A 25,508-nucleotide genomic window follows, 5' to 3' on the forward strand; every position below is an offset into this window, starting at 1 on the left:
TTAGAACTTTCTAATAATTTCGATTATAATGCTTTATTACACATACATACACCATATATATTTATATAAATATATATATATCTATATATATATTTATATATACAAACCAGGGATATATCTATGTTATAGCCTATTTCTTCACATCAAATGAGATAACTGTGTAATGTTAACTATTAACCATGTATTACATGACATAACGAGATTATAAAGACAAGAGTTTGTACTTACATATATAAATAATTTGGTTTTTTGCAGTTTACATATTAAATTGGAAGAACAGTGTTATCTCTATAAATATTTGATTACAAACAATAAACTATTCTATTGGTATATTTCGAGCAGAATTTGTTACATATTATGAAGTTTCGGGCATAAAAGATTGTACATATGTTTTGTATTGGACTGCCATATTTGCTTATAGAAGTATGTTTCTTAAGAAATTATTTATGTTTATATTTGTATAATGTATAAAAATAGTATATATATTTATTATCAGTTTCACATGTAATTATACTAAAAGCCAGATGAATTAGTAAATGTCAATTTAAATTTACAATTTATATAGTAATGTTTATTCAGATATGCTTATTCTATATTACACATATATTTCTTTTAATATACGTTTAAAAAACAGGAGCTTTATAAAAAATTATTGTCATTAATTTGAAACCTGTTCAAATTATTTCAAGATATATATGTTTATATATATACTATATCTGCATTACAGTGTATAACCATAATTCGTAATCCACTTTAATCCTTCCACTGTCGATGATTTCGGCCGATATTCTAAACCAATATATCCTGTATAGCCTGCTGTTTCTAACAGTGAAAGAACATATTTATAATCTATTTCCCCTGAAGTATCCGGTTCATGTCTATCAGGTACTTGAGCTATCTGAATGTGACCTATATAAGAATTATATAAAATTATATAAAAATAACAATATAAAAGTCTATCCTAAATAAATTGTATACTGGGATCTATAATGTATCTTGCTTTGCAAACTGCATATATGGAATTAAAAAGAATCTGTGGATTTACATAATATATTGATACTATTGTATATAAAGATACTGACCAACATAAGGTAGAAATTCTTGAATGTTTTTTGTAATATTGCCACAGCAATGTTGCAAATGAAAAAGATCCAGTTGTAGCTTAAAGTATGCATTATTTATCTTCTTTACTAGATCCAAACCTGTATTGGTAAAAAGGAAGATACTGGGTGTCACATATTAAATATAAAAAAGTAATATCAGTTACATCAGAATCAATGTGATGTTGCACCTTTTTTAAAATTATTCATGTAGTAATTTGGTACAGTGAAATTATTAATTGGTTCAATCACAACAACAATGTTTTCCTGTTGACATTTTTCAATTGCATGCAACAAATTTTTTTCATAAACTGTATCATTGTCTATAGTAGATGACTTCACTGTTCCTGACATTACATGAATCCTGTTAGGGCAAGATGTATTGTTACAATTGTATGATTTGAACTTATTGTTGCGAGAATTAATTGTTAATCAGGTTTACATTTACTTTACAATGCATAATATACTTACATTTTGCAATCCAAAGCTTTGGCATATTGGATTGTTTTAGCAATACTTTTTTTAAAATCATCTTCTTTACCTGGAATTGCAGCATAGCCTAGTTCTCCTTTTGTAACATCACCTATTGATATAATACAGATATAGAGATATAGAGATGTATAAGGTTTTAGTTCATGAAACTCTAGTAGGAATTAATATTTACTTTCAATCTATATTTATTTATTTATATACATGTGAAAATATGTGAACGTGAAATTATAACACTGTACCTGTGAACACATTTAGGAGAATCTGATGGACACCTGCCTTATTTTTGGCTGTAACAACTTGTTCAATGGATAAGCAAAAAGGAAATCCACTTTCAACTGCTTTAAATCCAGCCTGTCTTGCTAGTTGATACCTGTCAATTATGCTAGGTACCTCCGTAAACATAAAAGACAGGTTACTAGCGAATTTCAAAGCCATGATCGCGTTTCTCTGTCTTCAAAAACATTCAAGTAGATACATTCAGAAAAGTTATCACGATAATTCTTATCTATGATAAAAAAATTACTATATAATACTTTCACTACTCATACGGATAAAGATTTTGAAATTACAGCGTTATTTGATACGTAAATATTCTCGCATTACGGATTAAACAGACCGGAACGAGTATTCTTTATAAAATGTTCCTATTTACTTTTACAATGCTACCTTAAGAACGTAGAAAATAGGTTAAGTCCGTTATATAGTTAACGGCTACCATGTAGATGACATATGTTGCATAAACATCGATTAATTTAAAAAAACGGACACTTTTCCAGTTTGATGTTTTTTAATGTTTAAAGATTATTTAAGATAACACAAATCTCATTTGATAATCTAACTTCTACAGACAGCTATTTGCAATTTCTTGAATGACTACTCATGATAATGATCAGTCGTCGATAAGGAATGAGAAAAGGAAATTGTAGCAATTAGAGGATACATGTGGAATATTCTTAAAATAGTGATATTCCCGTTAAATTCTTAAACACTTAGATAAATGTTACTTAATATTTTTTAACAAGTTTTACTTTCATTTCATTAAATATGATACAAAAAATTGTATAATCTACAGGAAGATTTCTGGGCTTAGAAACTACATCACATGCTTTTTATCATAAAAATTCTTATTATACTATTCACTTCTCTCTACATTACATTCTTATAATAATTCAGATAGCACAATACCCTGACACCATTCTGGACATATATTTAGAATAATTCTAAAACGTCTTGTACTATCTGAGATGTTGAATATGATTTTCAACCGACAATTAATTGTATTTGGTATCTTTAGATTAAAATTGTTGCTTTTCTTCATTTTCCACAAGAAATAATGCTGTAACTCATAATTTGTTTGCCCTCTTAAAGAGAGAGAAGCAATATTTCTGAGTTAAGCACTGTATACAGTGTATGTAGACACATATGTTAAAAAAGTTTCTTAAAATATCGTTTCTTAAAATAGATATTATTAAGATACATCAAAGTTTTTTCAATATTTTCACGATGTTAATATACAGGAGGGTTTTTGCGTCACGACCCCAAAGATAATCGATATGGTTGAATTTGTCATATTGTATCTTTTTAACTTGTCTGATGTTTGGTAATTTCTTCGCCAGTTTTTGGACATCCTAAAATAATAATAAATGTGTAATGTCCGCAATAATTGGTGTATAAGTCTATGATATGAGAATGTTATTAAATTACTTATAGTAAATATACAATAGTATAAAACTTACAGTAGCATGAGTGAGGAAATCATTATCACTGTAAAAGATTGTCACGGGCGTCTTTATTTTACTGAGATTATATTCAGGTGGCCTGATAGACCCGTATAACATTTTGTTCTGCTTAGCACCGTGGTCGTATTTCTGAAACGATTCTGCAAAGGGCATGCAAAGAGATCATAAATTATGCAACTAGTGTGCAATATTTTAACAGCATGTTCTAGAAGTTAGAAATAAAAGATTTCCTGATAAGAAAGTTAAGTATAGAGTTATAAAGTCAATGAAAGTTGTTGATTAATACATAGTATAGAATTGGCGCGGTCGATTATGCAATCTAACATGTATACATGTATGTGCATCGATTATTCATTTGTTATTAACTTCCGCAAGTCAACCGACCTGGTTGTTCACTTGAAGACAGTATATTGGTCCAGCATTGTTACTTACTGGAGGTGATTAGCTGAGCAAAATGAAACATTTGCTTGGTTGAAGCACCAGCTGGGAAATGTCCGAATATCTCAGGCAACATGGACTTATCGAGTTGATTACTACCAAATCCAGCGATAAGATGAAACCAACAATAACAGAAACTCTTTGTCATCGCGCCAGGAACTGTGCGTATGAAGGAGCTTAACAGACGTGTTTGCCACCGTCTGTTACGCGGGAAACAATGATGTATGTTCCAAACGACGGATCCCCACTGAAATAATAACATAATAACTGATGAAATAATAACTGAAATGAAATAATAACTGATACAATAACAGATACATCATCGGAAATCGTTCCGGAAATGCAAGAAGAAAAATTTATTACCTCTGCTAAACGATAAAAATACACAAGGCATTTCAAAAGCGGACTTTTTTGATTCGCCAGGTACGCTACAGGCGCCAAGCTTATCATGCCTTCGACCTTATCGTTGTACTCGGGTCTCTCACTCCCCATAACGTAGAAAACAGTTGTACCTTGACTGTAACCGATGTAATACAATTTGGTATGGCCAGTTTTATCCAGGATATAATCTATCAACGCCGGTAAATCGTAGTATCCGATTTCGTGCCAACTGTAACAAAAATACATATCGTTTACGCATACACACAATGTCGTGTTTGCTTGGATTTGAGCATTTGAGTATTCTTCAAATGACCTGAAATTCCAGAATTCGTTATCTCTAATCGAATAACGTTTATGGCCTCTGGAGTAAGTGTTACCACGAGCGTTTCCAAGCCAAACGTCGAACCCGTTATCGCAAAGGACGTACGCTGCAACGTGCAATATTACATATAACAATAACAAATGAAACATATATTTTATATATTCCATTGATCGTTAATTAATTAGCTGCACTATATTATCAGTCTCAGACCGTTAAGTTTACTAAAGTTGCTAGAGAGAATATTTCAACGTATAATTAGACAACTAAAATATTCAGTTTTGAAAATCCATTGAACTTTTCTCATCAAAACATTTCTTATATGTCTCTTTCGGATGTATCGGATGATTTTCTTTAAATTATTCCGAGATAAAATCTCGGAAGTAAACGTAATTTAAATTAATATATCTGCAGTCAGCACGCGTTTCTTCCTATTTTATGAAAAAGATTAATGCCACAAAGGAGAGAATACTTCGTGTGAGAATATTATTTTCTTAGATTTGTATATAAATAAAATGAACATGTGATTTGAGTTTACTAACCAAGAGCTTTATGAGAGCCCAGTAGTACCCAATCCGCGGAACTGGATAAGAGTCCATGATGCACAAGAACCGGTATCTTCGAAGATGCAACTGAAGCCCGATCTGAGACCCGATCGCACGACTCAGGGGAAACTGACGAATTGTGATTTTTACTATTATTAACCATGGAACCAAGCCAGTCGATTGTGTGAACACCTAATGATACGGGCGATATCCGATCATCGGGAGGAAGCACGCGATGTACGTTCAAACGATAATCATCTTCTGTCCAAACGTAATGAGTCTCGGCGATGTAACCGTGAGTTTCGATCAGTTCATGCTGTAAACATATTTAAGTAAACATATTTAACTATATTATATACAGTACCGAGCTAATCATTTTTTATGTATGCATTAATTAATTTCTGCACATGGCGGTAGCTAGGTTGATCGGTCTCGATTTATCTATATTGGATCTTATCTTCATTGGATTATATTTACAATTGATTCTCCTCGATAAATGTTTTTGTTGTGATGATTAATTAAACACACATTGAGCTATGAGAACAGTCGTACAAATATTAAACTCACGTGAGATTTGATTATTCACACGTGAGAATCGAAGCAGTAGCGAAGAGGGAGTCTCTCTCGCTACGTAATAAATAGATATGATTTGCAAGAATAAAAAGTACTTGACATTGATCCGAGATTTGTAACACATAACTGTCTCAAAGAGGATAATTTGATTTACTTTGCACTGTCTCGACTTTATTCGATTAGCTGATGAAATATCGGGCTATACGCGGCATTCTATTTCGATTAGAGTTTCTTCGCCAAAAGTAGATCGTTCGTTTGGATATGCTTGTTCGATAGATTGACTGAGAGTTCATTTTGTCTATAATTTCATGCAATTTCATGAATTAATTAATAAAATTATCGCGATTGTATTTTAAATTTGCGACTGGTCTTTAGATATATTTGCACAATGATTTTATATAAAAAACAATGAAGATTTCTCCAACGAGCCGTTGGACGATCGCGTATACATGTAGACAATTATATTTCCTTTTAAACAGCATTGAATTTATAGAAATATATTTCTATTATTATAATTATTTTTCTAATACAAAGTTGTAACAGTTACATTTTCGAATTCGTGTTGAAAAACTGTATGATTATTTCCAAACATATGCATCTCTAATTTTCCGATCTTTTCGATTGCTTATTTCGTGAAACTTCAATAGCTTAAATGCAATCATGTTTTAAAATAATATTATTTGTGTACTGTTATGTATAAATGAATTATGTATAAATGAATAAAAGACCCCAATTAAAAATTGTTTTCAAAACAAAATTTAAATTGGAACTCATTTGTTTTAAATTTAAATAAATTAGTTAAATGAGAATTTAAATTGGAAATTTAAATATAATTTTATTTAATTAAGACAATTTAGATTGAATTCGAATTTTTTATTTAAATCGAAAAAATTAAAGTAACCGTATTAAATTTATCTACAGATTTAACGAAAATTTTACGTACGACAACTCTATTTTCACAGATTACATCAATGTTCAAAGATTAACATGTTGCGCACCCGTCTCCGGAACAAGAATGAGAGAAAAAAATATGCTAATACGACGTGTGTCTTACTGTTGTCATGTGGGCCTTGTCTCTATTCGTTATTTCTCTCATCTCGCCGAGGATACCAGTCCGCGATGGGAGTCGGAGTCGCGAACGTAGTGAAATTCACAAGCGTGTCCCAATACAACGTTTCGAAGCGTGGTCTCTCCTCCTTTCTCTCTTTCACTTTTTTTCTCCTTCACTCAGGCGCAACTTTCGAGAAAGCGATGCGCGAAATTGCGACGCTGGAGACACAACAAGGAACCGCTGCTTGCGAGAACTGCTGCTTTGCGCGTTTCGAGGAAGAAAGTTCGCGCGCGCGTTTGCGCGGAGGGATCGCTACTTCTCCTTTTGTGTCTCGTTTTGGAATTGGCGAGAGGATTGTCTCTCAAATAGTGCGGTCGAATTCACTTGTAAATTTACACGAAGTATACGTCCCCGTGCGTGACAGATTCCTAACTACCACGAACAGAGACGCACAATGACTACAAGCTTGAGTGCGAGTACTCGAATATATACGTACGAGCAATGACGTTTCAGATATAGTGTAAGGTGAAATCACGAAGAATACTTTTCTTCCTTTCAACTTCGAGCAACTTCCTATCGGTTGTGCTGCGGCAAATCACTCATAAACCATCGGGTTTACGCATTATCGAATTTTTATCGACTTTCGATAACATTCGATGATTCACGTGAAAATAATTTTTTTCCGTAACTCCGGGCACCGAGTGCTTTGAGACAGCCTTGGATCGACGACGCTGCGCATGCGCAATCATCTTGCGCGGTTATTTCATATCCATAATTATGTTTATATAAGCTTAGTTTATGTTAAGTATAGTTAGCGGCAAGAATGCTACATTTTTCCTCTTCAATAAATTTGCACGCATATCCATTATATAATTTTGTCACCTAATAATTTTCAGAGAATCAATTTTTCTATTCTATATTATAATACTATAATACCTGATACATACACAGACAGTAATTTTCCGTTAAATTATCTTTATCGCAACGATGCATGTAAACATATTAAATTAGAATCTGCATCAATACAGATTCAGAGAGAAATTGTTGAGAGGACCGTTGAATTTGGAATTATCATTATGATCATTCGAAAATTACCGCATGTGGAATTTGAACGAGAGTTCTAGTTTGCTAGAGGAAGTAACTTAAAAAGGAACTAAATTTCACAGTTTGGCACCCGAGGATATCGGAAAGCAGGACTCCTTAATACCACCGCCAAGTGAAATTTCCGCAAAGTTTCAGTGCACATTAGTACGAATATTGCGCGGATGAATGTTTGTCGAGACCGATCAAACAGACCGACACATTCGTGACGTGCATTTCGACGTATTTCCGCGCACCGAGAGTGCAGTGGGACACACGGCCGGTCGTCGTCTGCGCATGTTCGACAACGTTCCTAACGGAAACCATTTTGTGTCGTCTTCCTTCCTCCTACTTTCTCTCTCTTCTTTCCTCTCTTGTTCCGTCCTCCTTGTCGACGTCGCTTGTCGTCAAGCGACGCCGCCATGATCGTTCCGGCAGTGTTGTGCAAGCTCCACGGTTCTCCGGTCAAGAATTCAAAAGCACGTCCATTTCCTGAGGCGCCGTAGGCGAGAATCTTCCGCGCGCATCCACCGACCATGCGATGCGCTGCAATGGCGGTGTAGTGGACGTCCCGGGGTGCGGAGGATCGCTTTTCCAAGGAGTGAGTAGGACGATACGACGGCTTCTCGCGACCTTCCTGACACGCCGCGAGCGGCGTCAACGCCGGCAGCGGCATTTTACGGCCTCGCGTACGTGATAATGCGGTGTCACGATGCGCGCTCGCGACAAGTTTAGCCCGCTCGATCGTTGTCCGCCCGTGCCGTTCCGAGAGAGCTCGTTTCACTTCCATATTGAGCGAATTCGCGCGCGAATCGTCCGCCCGTCACGATAAAATGCCTTGGGGTGTCGATAATGAATATCCGTTGGACGCGCGGACACTGATGTGGCCGCGGTGACGATGCGGGCGGGAGGATCGTGCGTAATCTGGGCGTATCAGGTTAGGACGATGCGAAGTCGAGTAATCGCGAAGCGCATGTTTATAAAATCCGTTTTCTTGCTTTTTTGTTTTTCTTTTTTTTTTCCCCGACGAAGTTGATCTTGTGACCACGAGCTACGATGCGACGCGAAGATTCGATCCTGATATCGATAATTATGTGGCCAACTTCCGTCGGTGTGCTGATCTTTCCCGCTCCAAACGATAAGTTTGTCACGCGTCTTGCTGTGTTTTCTTTGTGTGTCGCTATTATTAGAAGTATGAATTATCGAAATTCGTGATGAATTTGTAGGATAACAAAGAAATACTGCGAGTCATTCGCAATGCCGAAACTATATATTTTTACATTTTGGCATATCCTGTGTGTTTTGGCATATTGTGATTATTGATACAAATGTATTATTTTAGGAATATATATTCTATTCTCCTAATTCTTCTTTTGTATTATAAAAATAAAATGTATTAGTATTTACAGTTTTATGCACAATAAAAAATAATATTTTTAGAATGCCAGAAAGCGATATATATAGTAGTTAGGATCATCGACAAATGATTAAATCAATTGGAGGTCTTAATTTTTGTCTCTTTTCAGATTGTGTGCAGTGTTTTGCTATCTGAATGGACAATAAGGTAGACGTTTCTGAAAGTGAAAATCTTTCAATGATTGTTGGTACTCCTGGAATTTTTCATCTGCCTGACGTTCCAGAAATATCGGAGGTATTGGAATCAACTGGTCTTAGCCCCTTAACTTCTTCCTTAGATCAGACTCTTACACTGCAAGAAGATAAAGTTCTTTCATCGGAAGTTAACATGGGTATTGAGGATACATGGTAAGAACAACATTTTCTAAGTATAATTTTGGAATTTTTATTCATTGGGAGTAATTGGTATCATGTTGCTTCAGGACTGAAGCTAACAGTTCGACGTCAGACTATGCGATTCCTCTTCCTCCACCACCTGGGTTGAATGATTTCTCGGATGTTGGAGCAGATTCCATTGGTGATTCAGGAACTGGCATAGAACATGGTCCATTTTTGCCACCTGGCACTCCAGCACTTAACAATCTCTTTGCAGAGACTGGAGATTCACATGATGACTCACCAATGGGTGAGTGTATGTAATGTAAAATATGTTCATAATATAGAAGGTCATGACAGTACACATCATATTTCTACCCCTTCTCTGTGAACATTTCCAGAGGTGGTAGTTTTGCCTGCGGGTGTGTGTGGTCTTCGCAATCTGGGTAATACCTGTTTTATGGCAGCTGGACTACAATGTTTGACTGCAACACCACCTGTTCTCCAACATTTTTTGGACTTGCAGCATAGAGGGGAGAAATTGCCACCACCTGGGTCACTAATGGCACATTTCAGTGTGCTCCTCGGGAAGATGTGGTCTGGCAGATATAGCGTACTCAGACCAACAGAGTTCAAGCAGACCTTAGGAGCCTATCATTCGCAATTTAAGGATTACAGGCAGGTAAGCACTGTTGGTACGTTTAATCGTGATTGCTGGCGTCTAATGTTGCTGAGTACGAAATCGCATTGTTTATTCAACAGCACGATTGTCAAGAATTTCTGGCGCTTTTGCTGGATTCCCTTCACGAACAAATGAATACGGCAAAGTGTGCCAAGAACTGTCAAGTTCCATTATCCACAACCACTGCCAACTCTTTTAACTCTATCGAAAATTCGAGCGGAAAGGCCCTTTCTCCCGTCACTGCCACAGCCAATCTCAATTGTAACCCGGGTCTTTTAGAGATAGACGATTGTTCGTCGCCAGATTGTCCAAACAGCCCCAACGTGACTATGGCCGGTTCACCGAGAGGTAAGAGATTCCTATCATCCGCACGTAAACGCATGTAACAGTTACGTGTACCTTGGACTTTATAATAACTAACTTTTTAACTTGATATCTCGACCTTGAATTACTCGTCAATGCTTTGATTAAGATTTTGATTCGTCGATCGGAGAACTCGACAGTATCACGAATTCACCGCGAGGTTCACCGTTAAATTGCGAGGACGACGAAGAAACGCTCGATTCGGACGAAACGGTCGAGGCGCGTTCAAGCACTTTTATTCACAATAAAGTGAACGAGGAGAGCGCGAACGAAATCGCTCCAACGCGATCTCTGAGATTGGACACGTTAATTGAACTGTCGAAAAGTGTGCCGCAGTATGGTGACTTGTACGACATTCACAAAGAGGCTAAGACCAGTAATGCCAATTTCTTAGTGACGCAACAAGAATGCAATAACGAGATCCACTACGATTCGCAGAAATTTCCCAAGGACAATGTGCGCAGAATGCCGTTAGATAATTCGAATTTAATGGAGAATCATGACTTCGATAACAAGAGCGTCAGCATCAAACGCATCAAGGAGGTGAACGTACAGAAAGTGAACGGCAGCCTCGACCATGCGTCAAGCGGCTCCGATATCGAGTACGACAGTGGCCTGGAAAAGTGTAACGTGAAGCGCATGAGACTGGACGATCAGGAGAAGAATCACAAGCGCGACGGTCTCGGCAACGACAGCACCCAGTGTTCGCGGATCCCGCAGAATTATGGGAACGGCGCGATTGCCGCTCAGGATGAGATCGAGGCGGACAAACACTGGGTGAAGCACCTGCGATCGAATAGGAGCATCATCGTCGATACCTTCCAAGGCCAGTTCAAGAGTACGGTAAGGATCTTGAATCGAATGGCATCGTCTAGTCTTGCTCGTTACTATTATCACGGGAGAACTATACGTTGGAGTAATGCCGGAATTCTCACTGGTACTTACTGTAAAAAGTCTCCCACATTAAATCCGTAGTAGATTAATCCTTCTTGCTTTCGGATAGACGAAAGGCAGGTCTCATACTACTACTATAATCCGTAATTTACAACAATTTTCTGCAAGAATTGCACACGGCGTTTCTTTCGAATCGATAGATTCGAGGCAAGCGAGGCACGCATGTGGTTTGCCTTGAGGGAAAATCGATCCCATGTGTGGCGAGAGAACCGTAGTTCGAGGGACATTCTATGATTCCAGAGTGTTCCGCGCGCAGCGCGCTGGGTGTTCACTACGATTTGAATATGTTGCAGGTCGTGTGCTCGGTTTGCAATCACGTTTCCGTTACGTATGAACCTTTCATGTATCTGTCGGTGCCGCTACCTCACGCGATGGAGAGGCAGTTGAGTGTCACGTATGTCCCAGTGAACGGCGAACAGCCCGTAAGATGCGTAGTTTCTTTGAACAAACAGTCACGAATTGGAAAATTGAAGGAGGAGTTGTTGAAAACACTCGGCAAGGAAGACATCTCGGTTACGAATATCGCACTCGCGGAGGTCTTAGAGAATCACATAGCGAAGATTCTGGTAGGTACGCCGAACAGATTTGCTCTTATACTTCTCTGTAACACGGCTGTTGGAATAGAGTTCTCGTCTTATGCGCTAATATTTTTGGAGATCTGCTCGAATGGAAGTTTATGTCGTGTTGCAAGTTACAATAGTTACGATCAAATAACGGCTTTGTCCAATTCGCACGTTATACGTCTATCTGAAGACTCAATAGCATTGGGATCGATGATCTCTTGCAAGAGTTCAAGTGTTTAACGCGTTGTTGATTTTCGAAAGAGTGCTCTCAGTAGTAACAAGTAATTGTAATTTGAATCGCAAGATTTATCGTCTCGTTAGGAAATAATTCTGGAGAGTTAAGAAGGTGATATACTGATCAGGGTCGCTTATCGCCGATACCGCTCTCCTAGAGAAATTTCATGGAAGAACATTCTCGTAACGAGAAAAATTTAGTTACGAGGCTACGTTCCATCGTACAGGCTCATCAATTCTTCTCTTTGTTTATCCTTCTCTTCCTCTTCTCTCTTCTCCTCTTCCTTCCTTCCTCTCCCCCCCTCCCTCCCCCTCCCCCTCTCTCTCTCTCTCTCTCTCTCTCTCTCTCTCTCTCTCTCTCTCTCTCTCTCTCTCTCTCTCTCTCTCTGTCCTCACCGTTATAATTTCGTCAACGTTGCCGGTTTTTTATTGCTATTGCTTTTTGACTCTATTATTTTCCCCTTGTACTTAGGTATCGGGAATTACTTGCTTGCTGTAGCTTATCGTACTAGGCGGAAACGTCACTCTGTTGGATTCTACATCAAGGTTTTAAATTTAAGGATGACAATACACTCTTGAGACACGTGAATGATACGAATCGATCGATATACGCCTTTGAACTCACGGAACCTCCCGATGCGTACACTACAGTGTCCGACGGCGGTGGGGAACGTGCAACGGAGACAGAGGCCTGCCAGAGATGCACGATCACGGGCGAAGAAGTGCCGTGTATGATCTGCCTCGAGGAGCTGGACGGCGATTTGAAGAGGCACAGCGGAAACAGCTGTAACTTCATCATGTGCGATCCGTGTATCGAGGTAATTCTGTTGTTACGCTGGAACGGAAATTTCTTGATTGATACAGCACAATGGTTTTAACGCAGTCACTGCTATCATTACTGAAGTAGGTACAATTTTCTTCGATCTTGCCGATGTAAAATTTGCGTTCGAACGCGTTCTAACATCGCGATTTGCGACAAAGTCGACTCGAAGGCCGCGTGTGTATTTCAGACACGGCATGGCAGCGAACGTGTTAAATATATACTTAAAGATTTTTTTTTTTTTTTTTTCTTTTAATTATAAAACTGCAGCCTCGCACATATTTTGTAAGAAGTTAGAGTTAAATACTCTATTCTATTCTGTCGTGTTCAATGCGAGCAATTGCGAGCATCCCAATGATGAAAGTGGCAGTGTCAATCTAGCGGAAGGGGTGTACGAACAGGGCACATGTTGTCAATGTATTCACCTCGGGAAGGTCTGAGATAAGGTCATTGAACGTTCTAGACGGACGGTACCGTAATGGTACGTACGGGAACCAGAAATAGCTTTACGTTCTTCAAAATGCCGGGGACGCTTTCTCGAAAAGCAGAGGCGACTGGAAACGGAAAGATGGAAACTCGTACGGCCCGCTTTTTTAGTACAATCCGCAAGCCTGGTAGTTCATACCTGGAACTCAATTCAGACTAATCTGATGCTGCCGCCTATCTGAGGGTCTCACCTGCTATCGATCGAAATTTACCTTGTTTTCAACTAGAACTGCCCGAGCTCTTCGCAATCATCGCAACGGAATCGTCGCGCGAATCAAATTAAACCCTAAAGAAAGTAAAGAAAATCTCGAGAGACTCAGGTTTCTATCGTTCGACAGAATTACTTCAAGAATCAAACGGAGCCTCAGACATGTCCGATGTGTTCCACGTACATGACAGCCTCGTCGTTCACAAAGATAGACCAGACCGGCCGACCGAGGCCCACCGTGCGCATTCTAAATGTACCTTTGGTGCTGAGGCACGACACGACGAACGAGACGACGAACAATCGCAAAGGCACGAAGCTCTTCGGCTATCCGCATCTGATACGGCTCCCTTCGCGAGTGAACGCACGGGACTTGTACGATATCGTGAAGAAAAATGTGTCGCATGAAGGACAATACACGATTCACTTCGTCGACGGGCAGGTTAGTGCAGATTGATCTCTTCGTGTACGTGCGAATGTACGCACCTGATTCTACGATACACAAGTTAAAGGTTATACGAGAAAAGAGAGAGAGAGAGAGAGAGGCAATATGTGGCGCATCGTGAGGGTTTAAAGAAGACAAGTTGTTCTTGGCACAGGGTCATCATTGTTCGCGGTGTATGTATACCGCGCACTGTACAGGATGCAGCGTGCCGGAAACAGGAATGGTCGCCTTACAGAACGGTGATACGCTCGCGGTTCGATGTACCGAGCACGTCCCTAAGATTCTGCATCCCATCGATCACATCAGCGTCAGTAAGCAACGGCCGCATCACCCACTGTCTCTTTACGATTGTCTTCAAGCGTTCAGTCAAAGGTAATTCGATTCTTTCAATTGTTTCGCTTTGAATTTGTGGCATATTGCTGAATGAGATCAGTACCGTGACAAGCACTTCTCACACGCATCCGTTTGTTTACTTCATTGTCTTAGCATCGAAATACTTGAATACTTTTAGCGAAACTCTAGACGAACACAATCCTTGGTTTTGTCCGAAATGTGGGCGTAATCAGTGTGCCACGAAAACTCTTACAGTACATCGATATCCCAAGTTCCTCATTGTATATCTCAAAAGGTAGGCAATGTTCGTGAAACGTACTTTGAAACTGCCTTGTGATTCGATGTAGATCATGTATATGAACCTGAACGTCGCTGAAGATAGCTTCAAGCCTTGATCACTTATATATTATAGGTTCGTGTTTTATGAATGTACGAGTATGAAGCTAGACGACAAAGTCACATTCCCTCTGGTGGGTCTGAGTGTAGGACGTCACCTATATGATCTCTACGCTTGCGTGTGTCACTTCGGAGGTGTGTACTGGTCTTAAAAATAAACGTGACCTTCTTTCGATCGAGTCTCGTTCACGGCAAGTGGAATTTCAGGTGTTTCTGCGGGTCACTATACGGCATACGCGAAGAATCCTCGCACAGACGTGTGGTATTATTACAATGACGAGATCACGAGCAGGCAGAAACCACAGGATGAGGATTTCAGCAATGCGTACATATTGTTTTATAGCCGACAGGGGACCAACTTGAAACCGTGCAATATATAACAAGTGATGTATTTAACCTGATAGGACGGGAAAGAACACGTTGAGATTGTGGTGTGTGTGTGTGAGAGAGAGAGAGAGAGAGAGAGAGAGAGAGAGAGAGAGAGAGAGAGAGAGAGAGAGAGAGAGAGAGAGAGAGAGAGAGAGAGAGGCATTAATCATCGGGTGACTGGAGACGAAGAGGTGGATGTCGAGAAGAGATTGACGTTCGCGTTCTTCCACGTACTTTTCTGCTATGACGTTTTATTCACGTCATTCTTTCATACGTTTTAAACGTATATACCTTAATCTTACCCGTTGGTTTACACGATTTCCTGTATCTACCCTATATCTGCCTCCGCTAGAGCTATTTTTGAAAAGTGCAATAAGATGCGCCTTCGTTTCGCGCGTATCGAGATTGCTCTTTGAATTGCGTCGAATATCAAATACTTATCACCTATGTGTTTCTTTGGCGATCGTTGTGCGATTTCTCGATGAAGGACGAACGTGAATCGCGAACGATACCCTACCCTACCGGTGACGTCCTGGGCTAAAACAAACTTTTAGGTCTGATTTAATTCATGGATTCTGAGAGAAAGCGAATGTTATTTGTACTGCATATTGTAAACGTATGTCGACTTTGTACAGTAGATGGTTAAATGTAGACTCAAGAATTCTAAACATTACGTAATTTATATTAGTGAATAAAGGTGAACGTCACATACTCTAAGATTTCAGTTATTATTTATTGACACCTGTCCTATCTGTTGTTTTGATTCTACTGCTGGAAAGTAACTAATTGATTTGCTAAAGAGTAATAATTGATAAATGAGATGTTTGAGACTGATATGGGTCTAACAGTAAAATGTCTTGTGTTTTATGCCTTTAAACCCTGAACGTTAAAAACTTAAACATTCTTGCTGTTTCACAGAGGATTTGTACCATTTCTTACATTATTATGTGTTTTTAATATCACATTGATGTTGGAAACTAACAAGAGCAAAAGTAACAAATAAAAATCTTATTCAGTCAAGACTCAAATCTTATTTAGTCGAGACTCAAACAGCTTCTTCAGTGGATTTTTCTATGCAACTCTCTGGCAGTGGCAGATTAGGCGATCTATTTTTTCCATTGTTTGGTTTATCGTTAACTCTTATATTACATGTATCGTTTTCTACCAGTTATTAGTATCTTGGAATTTGATTTATCAAACGCACAGGAAACAATCATTAACAAAGAAATGACTGTATGATTAACATAATAGATAAATTCGTCATAGTTCTTGCGTCCTTCCATACCGACTTATGATAATATGATGTTGAATATCCTGTAAAACCTACTTGCTGACTTCTGATAAAATAGCGTGCTAGAATTCGTAAGATAGTAACGCGCGATTACAGGAAAATTTTATTCTCCATTCTCGTTATTTTTGTTTCTCCAATAAGAAGTATCGAATCCGCTTCTTTAACGTTGCACTTTGACGTCAAAGTTCGCATTATTGATTTAGCGGCAGGAAGAAATTTTTAAATTATTCAGATGTTTTTAATTCTTCTCTTAAATCTTTTACTTTTTCATTTTCAAGTAAGTAGCGCTTAATGACTAGCTAGATGTCTTTTTGTTTCTAAATTTTGCGATTTAACAAAATAGAAAATTCTTCATTTTCAAATTATCCATTCAACACGGAAAATACTTTTATTTTCAAGCTTCTGTTTCTGTAAAAAAAACTAAGTTGCATTTAGTTTGCGCGATAATAACGTTTCATGTTCTGATGAGAAAATTATATAGTGTAATATATGTAAAAATATTTATGGTCTAGAGCGCTGTTGCTGATACCATGTATATATTTCGAATGAAATTTGAAAAATTTTAAATGTTTGCATATGCATCTGACTTCAAAGATATCATATTAGTGAAAATGTCTATAGAAAAGTGTGGAAAAATTTTTTAATCGGTTTAATATATGATAATAAGACTTAAATTTGATGCTCGCATTTGTATTCGCAACTTACAGCCGCGATACATCATAAATAACAACGTGAGCATGCATAGGTTTTCAGGCATGCAAATAGTGTACATTGCATCACACATGTGTTGTTTCCTTTTGCTAGGTACGGTTATAAATAGTCGCGTTAATACACTATAGATTATGACCTCGTAATTAATGTATCCCTATTATGACGCCGTAACTGTTACATCTTGCATTATCGATTTCCCAAGGAATAAAAGACATTATTATCAACAAAAATTATTCAATATATTACAAAGGTAACTTTACCAAATTTCCTCTTCGTCCTCTCTGTTTCTGTTAACAATCTATATATTTCACCCTTCCAAAGAAATATTTATATTATTTATAATGATAACACTTACGCGTTTCGTCGATATAACACATTGTAATATACAATTTATCGCACTAAATAATATTCCACATCAAGAGATTCATTATTTATTAACACGTTCGTTTCGGCACGTTCTACCGCGATGGGCAATGCCGTATACATCAATACACGTCAATAAAAGGAGAGTATGGAAACGGACGAATATTATTTGTTGAATATTATTTGTTCATAACGATCGTGTTACCGTAAAAGCTGGTGCATGTATTGGTAAATTTTAGGTTATAATGGGGAAAAAGAATCCGCGCACGTGTATTGATATGAAAACTCAAAAATTCCCTCAAAAATGTCGATAGCAAACAACAAGGTACAAAGAAGCATTGCCAAGAGTGCCAAAGCGTTTCTCACAGCACTCTCGCCGTTTGAGTAAATGATCATAACGTTCGACAAAAATGGTTTAATCATCGTTCAATCCTATTGTCTCTTCTCTTCTCCCGGGAGGGAGTAAAAACCGCCCTGGTTCAGCAAGCAGTGTATAATCGAGGTGCGAACTTTAACCGGTTCGCTATCTTCCAAAGATAACCCAGCGATAAATCGATTTCCCGCCTCTTATTTCCCTTTTTTTATTCCTCGTTACATTCGATTGTGTAATGGACGTAGTCCGTACGTACGTAACCGTCCTATAACTATGCACACGTACACATATAAATACACATGTACACTCATTGCACCGGGTCGGAGGATCGCGCGTCCGGTGCATCTGTTGCATCGTCCGTACACGGACGAGCAGACGCGCATGCTCCGGCTCAGTGCGAGAACAACTTCTGGGCACGGGGGTGGTTGCTGACGATGGTGGTGGTGGTGGAGGTGGCGGAGGTGGCGGAGGCGATGGTGGTGGAGGTGGCGGCGGTGGCGGCGGCGGCGGCGGCGGCGGCGGTGGCGGCAGCGGCGGCGACGGCGGCGGCTGTCGGAAGAGGTAGTAGCTGTGCCGCGAAGACGCGCGGGGGTTGGAAAAACGATGGGGAAAGCTCGTAGCGGGCTACCGGTTACTACGCGGACGCATGCCCGCTGATAGCTCAGTGGAGCGCGCGACTTCGTGCCGTAAGCACACTTCCTGTGGGTGAATCTCTCTCTTTTTCTTTCTCTTTCTCTCCCTCTTGCTCTCTCTTCCCCTCTTCTCTCTCTCTCTCTCTCTCTCTCTCCCCCCCCCCTTTCCTATTCTCACTCTATCTCTTTTTCTCCATCTGTCGCTCTCTCGCTTCTTTGCTTTTCTCTCTCTCTCTCTCTCTCTCTCTCTCTCTCTCTCTCTTTCTCTCTCTCTCTCTCTCTCTCTTTGTTCCCTGTTGCTACGTATGTGTAAGTGCGGGTGTGCGTGTGCGCGTTTCTTTCTCGCCTCGTCACGCCTCGCTTCGTCCCGTCTCATCTCTGTCTTCTCCTCTGCTCTCTTCTTCTCCTCTCCTCCTCTTGTTGTGTGTCTCCACCTCGACTTCGCTCGTTGCCGCGAAAGTGGCAGGTTTGCGCGAGCGAATAAAATCGGTGGAAGACGATGTAGAGGAGAAGGAGGAATAGAGAGGGAGGAGGAGGAGGGGGAGGAGGGAGAAAGGAGGAACTGAGGTGATGATAATCGCGGAGGCGAGAAGAAACGCCGGGGATGCCGTAAGAAATCCCCCGTGCGTTACGGTGCGTGAATGAAGTCGCGAAATAGTCCAGGCGAAGAACGTAATTCGGTGGTGACGACAACGAGGGGGTTGTGAGGACGGGCGAAGAAATTGCGAAAGTGTGAGAAAGATTTCAAGTGGGAGTGATAAATTTGAAAGTAAGAACTCACGCGCGGGAGTGGGGTGGGAAGGGGGATGATATTTGGCAAAAGATAGAGACAGAGCAGAGAGAGAGAGAGAGAGTGCGAGCGAGAGCGAGAGAAAGAGAGAGGAAGAGAGAGAGAGAGAGAGAGAGAGAGAGAGAGAGAGAGAGAGAGAGAGAGAGAGAGAGAGAGAGAGAGAGAGAGCACGAGAGCGAGAAGGAAGGGGAGGGTGAAAGAGGGGGAGAGGAAAAGAGGAGGGGGGTAATATGCGAAGCATCGGAAAACGATTCGTGCGAAAACAAACGTAACGGTCTCTGTCTTCTCTCGAATACGAAGGGAAATTCTAGCAGCTCGCAAAGCACGGCGAGAATATTTTTTCTTTCGCCGGAGAAAGATTAAAAGAAAAGAAAAAAGAAATATCGCCGGTGAGCTGCTACGGCGGTTTGTGCGAATCGCGGTGATCGCGCGCGAGTATCGCCGTCGGAGAAGCCCAAAGTGGGGAGGAGAGAGAAATAGGGGGAGCGCAGAAGCCGAAAATCCAGGCCGTTTCTTCGCGCGGCGAAGAAGAAGAAGAAGACGCGAAGACTCTGTGTGTTACCGCGAGAGCATCCGTAAATAGTAATGATCCGAGAAGATAGACGTACAGCGGAGGCGAAGAGAAAAAGAGAGGTCGCGCGGCCCGTGGTCGTTGCACGAACGAATTATAAATCGTCGATGTCGGCGGCATAGAATGGGAAATCGGGGATGAAAGAGGGCGAAGATTACGATGCCGAGTACGGGTGGAAAATTCCTACTTTCTTCTTCGTGCCTTATTAAACGCCACAACGGGATATTGAAAATGCTCGAGATATCCTCATTTTTCCTGCTTCTTTTGTACTCCCACGGGATAATGCGAAATTAGAGGGGAGGGAATGACGCGGGAGAGGTGGCTCTCATTGGGAAAATCGTTGACATTATTTTCATCTGGCGCGCGTGCTTCATACATTTTCCCCCTTGTATCGCCTTATTATATCCGCGGCACGGTAATGTATACGCACGCGTAGGTGCGTACTTCGCGAGCCCGGAGCACGTACACACGCATGCCCACGCGCACACACACACACACACACACACACACATACACTTCGATAATATTCCATGCAAATAGCCGTATTATAAAATAATCCAGCTGGGGACATTCTCACCCTCCTTTTCATCCGTCGATTTTCTCTCCCATTTTTCTTCTTTTTTCACTCTTTTTTTTTTTTCACTCCGACATCCTCCCCATTTTCATCAGTCTGAAAATGGCACGAGACGCGCGTTTATTTCCAACCTGACACCCGGAACTGATAGAAAGGTTTCGCCGGCTGTTCGTCACGGCGGAATCGTGACAGTCACTTTCGCCAGCTATTTCGACTCGACGGCGAGGCGCGGATTCTCACATCGCCGAAACGCCCGCACTCGAAGAGACACACACGCTGAAAGCTCAGTTTATTCGAATCCCGTCTGATCATCGCGAGCCCGATGCGGGGGGCGGGGGGGGGACGGGGGAGGGTAAGCGGAATTAATCACGGTAATTCTGCGCAGTGACTGTACTCTTGATTTGAGGGATATATGTTACGCGGAAAGTGCTTTGCATAAAGGGGGTGCATCAGCAACGTGGCGGGTATAGTCTACAGCTAACAACGCTATTTGCTCCGGGAGCAGGAGGTTCATCCTGCAGACAAACGGGATAAATGCGAGATGCACTTCGCGGAGAACGGCACAGCGCCGGGTAATCCGAGAGATACACCCCGCCGGCGCGGCGGGAGGAAAGACGGCGGAGGAGGGCCTGGAAATTTGAATGGCTATAATATTTTGACGAGTTGCTCAAGCGCGATGATTTACGCTCGAGTGTCCCATTGTGCTGGATTCCGCATCCGTACACGCTCACACATCAGGCTGCCCGGCGTGGTAGAAACTTCCAAAAATACACTCGGGCTCCGCTCGGGCATTTCGCGCACGTCGATATACGAACGCATCAGTAATTCATGGCTCGTGGCGCGCGTTGCAAGCGCACCGCCGCGACGGGGGCAAGGAGAGAGAGAGAGCCTGCGAATTTATTAAAGATTTCCGAACGATAATCGCGAGAGAAATTCTACCGGAGTGCTCTCTTTAACGTCGCCGAGTAATGAAACATTCTTTCGGGACGAGGAAATCAATAGGCGCGCTTACATCTCTCTCTTCTCTTCTTTTCTTGCCTGTTCCGCTGCCCCCTCGTCACTCCCCCCTCCCCCCGGTCTGCCCCCCGCTGAAACACACCGCGAATCGCTCGTCTCATTCTCGTGTCGCCTCTTCGATTCGCCTTCGTTTCCTAACGCTTTTGAAATGTTATTCCTTGTCGACGACAGTGCCGACAAGGCTCGATCAGACGAACGTCTTGCCCGGTCGAAAGAAACGTCGTAGCCGTCTGCCATTTTCTCTTGTTTTCTTCGCCCTGCGGAAACAATTGTGACGACGCAAGACAGAGAGAGAGAGAGAGAGAGAGAGAGAGAGAGAGAGAGAGAGAGAGAGAGAGAGAGAGAGAGAGAGAGAGAGAGAGAGAGAGAGAGAGAGACATCATGTGAGGGTAGAGTGTCCGCGCCCAGCGCGGCCAACATGAATCGTCGAGTGTTTCCGAAGTGCGACAACAAGTGAGTCGGGTACGTTGAGACGGCGAAGAAGTTCCCTCTTTCAGTTTCGGGCTCTTCTTCAGTTCGGCACGCTCCGCTGCCGAGAGTAATTGCTAACGCGCCGCGAGGATCCGAGAACTCATAAGTGACGAGAGACGCGCTTATCCCCGACAAAGGAGACACGACCAGGAGCTGATTTCAGGACTCCTCCGAGCCACCCTCGCCGAGGCTCTTCATGGCGGGCGAATAAGAGACAACGGCAGCCGTGCGATAGCTGACGGATGGGAACATGATTCCGGTACGGCGGATCCGGCGAACCCGACGGAAAGCCAGAAGAAGAGCGTCCTGAGGTCAACGAGACGCGGGCACTGCGGGGATATGGATGCTCGCGAGGACGGCGGGGCCGCTCGAACGAGAGGCTCCAATTTGTTGACTTAACGACCACTATTCCGGGCGAATCACGACGTGCGTCCGGCGTAAATCCGCACGGGGACATCGTCGTACTTCCGCACTTAAGTTCGCGCGACACGAGGAAGGAGAGAGAGAAAGAGAGAGGGAGAGAGGGAGAGAGGGAGAGAGAGAGAGAGAGAGAAAGAGAGAGAGAGAGAGAGAGAGAAAAGGAGGGGAAAAAGGAGTAAAGGAAAGAGGAAAAGAGAGGAGAGGAGAGGAGAGAGAGAGAGAGAGGGTGAGGGAGAGTCCTCGCTCGCGAGGAACGTGGCACGCACACGAGCACGGCAAGGAAAATGACCGCGACTCGCTGACGTCATCCGCGGAATGTGAATGTTCCGAAGCGCGACACGGCTCCACGCGGGAGGATCGCGTGCTCTCGCTAACGTCGCGCCGCGGCTCGTTTCCAGTCGCATAGATCGCCGATATTTCCTGTGGCATGTACGTGACCCCAACGACGTGGAAGGAAATTCGCGGCAGTAGAGCCTCGAGAAGATCCAGCAACAGTAGTGGTAGCGGCAGCGGCGACGGTAACAGTGACGACGGTGACGACGACGGCGGCGGCGGTGGTGGCGGCGGCGGCGGCGGTGACGACGGCGACGGCGACAGTGACGGCGACGACGACGATAGTGGTGGAGGTGGCGGAGGTGCTGGTGGTGGTGGTGGTGGTGGTGGTGCCGGTGGTGACGGTGGCGGTGGCGGTGGCGAAGGTGCTGGTGCTGGTGCCGCCGGTGCCGGTGGTGGTGGTGGTGGTGGTGGTGGTGGTGGTAGTGGCGGTACAACCTTGTGCCCTTGGTACCACGGTACCGTACCCTGAGGAACGAGGCTGGGTGTATGTGCGCGTGGGCGTGTTCGTTCGGAAGAGGGAAAAACACGGGGAACTCAAAAGGACCTCACCGAAGGCGGTGGTGGTGCCTGCCAGCGAGTGTCTCATCGAATCACCCCGGTTGTCCGCCTTCTGCGCGAGATCCTCCTCGCATCGCGCGCCGTACCGGCTCGTGCAAGGCCAACCGCGCGAATCGGTATCGAACGATACCGTCGATGGATGAGACAATCGGGCGGAGCAACGTGAGGAATAGCGAAAGGTACGATTTAAAATCGGGAGGCGGGAGGGGGGGAGGGATAGGGTGAGAAGTTCGTTGTACACCCTTTGCGTCTGCCGGCGATGCCGTGGCGGGGCCATCGCGAATGATCGCTACCGATGAAACTCGAAGAAGGATGCCAAGGTGCTGGCGCCTTGCGGAGTTCAAATTTGAACTGAACTCGGCTGCCGCTAATTTCAGGGCTGGCTTGAAAGCGGCAGGGCTCGGAGACGCCTCCGCGGCGTTTTTCGCGTTCGAGAGGAGATTTTCGATGGTGCCGCTGCGGCGCCCTTCCAGCGCAAAGGGGTTAATGGGAAACGCGTAGCGCGGCTACATTCACGAAAGAGCTATGAGAAGTTGCACTCGCAAAATTGGATCTGCGAGAGCTCCTTCGAAATTCACCCCGCGGCGAATAAATAGACGAATAATGTGTATCGCGAAGTATCTTTGCGCACCGGAAACTCTGCTCTCTCTCTCGTCGATAAATTCGGTATTACCTTCGTCTACCGTGATACCAGGGGCGTTATTTACTTTAACGCCTTCGCTATAGTAACAAAGGCTCTTACGCGGTATAAATTACTGCTCCTTTTGAATTAAAGGAGATGTATAAGGATGTATAGCTAATATTCGATAAGCGGCTGAATCTAATAAGATCTCCGGCTCCGCGAAGGGTTTCAATTTTCTAGGATGGAAGCTTCTCCTGCGACGAAGAAAAGGGGAAAAAAATTTTATAACACGTCCCGCGTGTTGCAGCAGTTCCCAAGATCTTTCTTTCGATCGTGCTTCGATCCCCGACTCATTTTTATCCAATAAAGCTCGTGCAATAAGCTCGTGTTTCCGGATATATATCTCTCTCTCTCTCTCTCTCTCTCTCTCTCTCTCTCTCTTAGCCTCCTCGACCTTTTAATATATACGCTTCGATCTTTCATTAAAAACAATCGAAAGGGCAATAATAGAACAGTCTTTGCGCTTGTCGCGCGTGACGTGTCCTTCCGACTAATTCGCGCGAAAAATAAGACCGAAATATGTTACTCGTGCAAAAACATGTTATTTGCTTCACGATGATGATATATTCTCTCGCAAAATGAATCATTTTTAATGCTTCTTCCAATTACGCGGCCATATATCGGGCTGCTTTTGTAACTTATTGGAGAATTGGATTATTGGAATATTTATCGCAGGACCAAAGAATTTATCGACCGAAGGGTTTAATATAAATATATCCGTGCGAAAACACACACACACACACACACACGCACACGTAGGGTGTTATATTGAATTGGTGTACCCTTAATTTCGTTATCTACGTCAGGATGATTGACATGTGCTTCGTCTGCTTTATCGGACACCACCATATTGCCCGAGGGCGATGTATTCTTTTTAACGGAACACAAACGTTTAGTTACGCCGCGGTAATTTCCAAACGCGCCGGCGTTAATTAACGACGCACGGTATTTTAACAAGATCCTGGCGGTCGACGTAATTGGTGTCTCTGCAGCGCATCAAGAAATGGTATGATTATCCTCCGGAATGACAGACGATAGTTACACCAGCCAGTGCCACCCTCTCGACACCTTCTCACGTCGCCCTGAGCGTCCTTGTTTCCTTCCATCCGTAGGTCTTATTAACAAGAGTGATGCGTGAGACGTGTCCGGGAAGCTGACGTCTGGGTTACGTGGGCTTGAGAGATTTGCGAGAAGATCAGTATAAAGTATGCACGAATGGTGCAAGCCGATTTCGCGGAGTTTACCGAACAAAAAAGGCGGGGGAAGAGGCAACGAGGGACGAAGCAAGAAACGGATAGTACATGGATACGTACACACTCGAGAATTAATGTTGGCATAAAGCGGCGAGTTCTTATTCGCGGGTATTTATTCGGTACTCATATCCGCGATTAGTGCGTTTGGGTACTCGTCGAAAATAAAA

At 42.4% G+C, this 25,508-nt stretch overlaps 4 protein-coding genes and 1 long non-coding RNA gene across 17 annotated transcripts in view; 3 read left to right on the forward strand and 2 right to left on the reverse strand.

The window, feature by feature from the left end:
* Positions 1-624: 624 nt before the first annotated feature.
* On the reverse strand, positions 625-2,486 carry Gip (hydroxypyruvate isomerase-like protein Gip). 2 transcript variants are annotated; one of them, XM_011150253.3, is made up of 6 exons: positions 2,245-2,486; positions 1,832-2,043; positions 1,572-1,683; positions 1,292-1,464; positions 1,083-1,202; positions 625-909 (listed from the first exon to the last, which is right to left on the reverse strand). In XM_011150253.3, exons 2-6 carry the CDS (start codon positions 2,025-2,027, stop codon positions 722-724), a joined length of 789 nt encoding a protein of 262 aa, XP_011148555.1. In that variant the 5' UTR covers positions 2,028-2,043; positions 2,245-2,486; the 3' UTR covers positions 625-721. The 2 variants fall into 2 exon arrangements, with proteins under 2 accessions (XP_011148555.1, XP_011148550.1); XM_011150248.3 differs by having other exon boundaries at positions 2,259-2,485.
* Positions 2,487-2,639: 153 nt separating this feature from the next.
* LOC105188676 (lipase 3) lies at positions 2,640-7,512 on the reverse strand. Of its 3 annotated transcripts, none has more exons than XM_011150263.3 (7): positions 6,642-7,512; positions 5,012-5,330; positions 4,464-4,578; positions 4,133-4,379; positions 3,764-4,016; positions 3,329-3,471; positions 2,640-3,220 (listed from the first exon to the last, which is right to left on the reverse strand). In XM_011150263.3, exons 1-7 carry the CDS (start codon positions 6,681-6,683, stop codon positions 3,071-3,073), a joined length of 1,269 nt encoding a protein of 422 aa, XP_011148565.1. In that variant the 5' UTR covers positions 6,684-7,512; the 3' UTR covers positions 2,640-3,070. The 3 variants fall into 3 exon arrangements, with proteins under 3 accessions (XP_011148565.1, XP_025156791.1, XP_025156792.1); XM_025301006.1 differs by lacking the exon at positions 6,642-7,512 and adding an exon at positions 6,531-6,573; XM_025301007.1 differs by lacking the exon at positions 6,642-7,512 and adding an exon at positions 5,582-5,634.
* A 537-nt stretch (positions 7,513-8,049) lies between these two features.
* LOC105188686 (ubiquitin carboxyl-terminal hydrolase 32) lies at positions 8,050-16,016 on the forward strand. 4 transcript variants are annotated; one of them, XM_011150273.3, is made up of 13 exons: positions 8,050-8,319; positions 9,245-9,482; positions 9,557-9,759; positions 9,851-10,131; positions 10,212-10,479; positions 10,604-11,337; positions 11,742-12,014; positions 12,806-13,063; positions 13,890-14,198; positions 14,356-14,573; positions 14,713-14,829; positions 14,947-15,065; positions 15,138-16,016. In XM_011150273.3, the coding sequence occupies exons 2-13, from the start codon at positions 9,271-9,273 to the stop codon at positions 15,308-15,310; spliced, it is 3,165 nt and encodes a 1,054-aa protein (XP_011148575.1). In that variant the 5' UTR covers positions 8,050-8,319; positions 9,245-9,270; the 3' UTR covers positions 15,311-16,016. The 4 variants fall into 4 exon arrangements, with proteins under 4 accessions (XP_011148575.1, XP_025156789.1, XP_025156790.1 ...); XM_025301004.1 differs by lacking the exon at positions 8,050-8,319 and adding an exon at positions 8,370-8,655; XM_025301005.1 differs by lacking the exon at positions 8,050-8,319 and having other exon boundaries at positions 9,264-9,282; positions 9,359-9,482.
* A 2,916-nt stretch (positions 16,017-18,932) lies between these two features.
* LOC112589090 (uncharacterized) lies at positions 18,933-22,528 on the forward strand. Of its 6 annotated transcripts, none has more exons than XR_003113245.1 (4): positions 18,935-19,438; positions 19,760-20,041; positions 21,793-22,074; positions 22,119-22,528. It is a non-coding gene; the product is annotated as an uncharacterized LOC112589090 (long non-coding RNA). The 6 variants fall into 6 exon arrangements; XR_003113246.1 differs by having other exon boundaries at positions 19,760-20,034; XR_003113247.1 differs by lacking the exon at positions 19,760-20,041 and having other exon boundaries at positions 18,933-19,438.
* Positions 22,529-23,250: 722 nt separating this feature from the next.
* LOC105188703 (uncharacterized) overlaps positions 23,251-25,508 on the forward strand; it is a 59,856-nt gene continuing 57,598 nt past the window's right edge. For both annotated transcript variants that reach the window (XM_025301054.1, XM_011150302.3), the window contains exon 1: positions 23,251-23,585. The gene's annotated coding sequence lies outside the window, so the exon portion shown is untranslated. The remainder of the gene's footprint in view (positions 23,586-25,508) is intronic.

Source organism: Harpegnathos saltator, unplaced genomic scaffold, assembly GCF_003227715.2.
Source record: "Harpegnathos saltator strain DR-91 unplaced genomic scaffold, Hsal_v8.6 scaffold4, whole genome shotgun sequence".
NCBI lineage: Eukaryota > Metazoa > Arthropoda > Insecta > Hymenoptera > Formicidae > Harpegnathos > Harpegnathos saltator.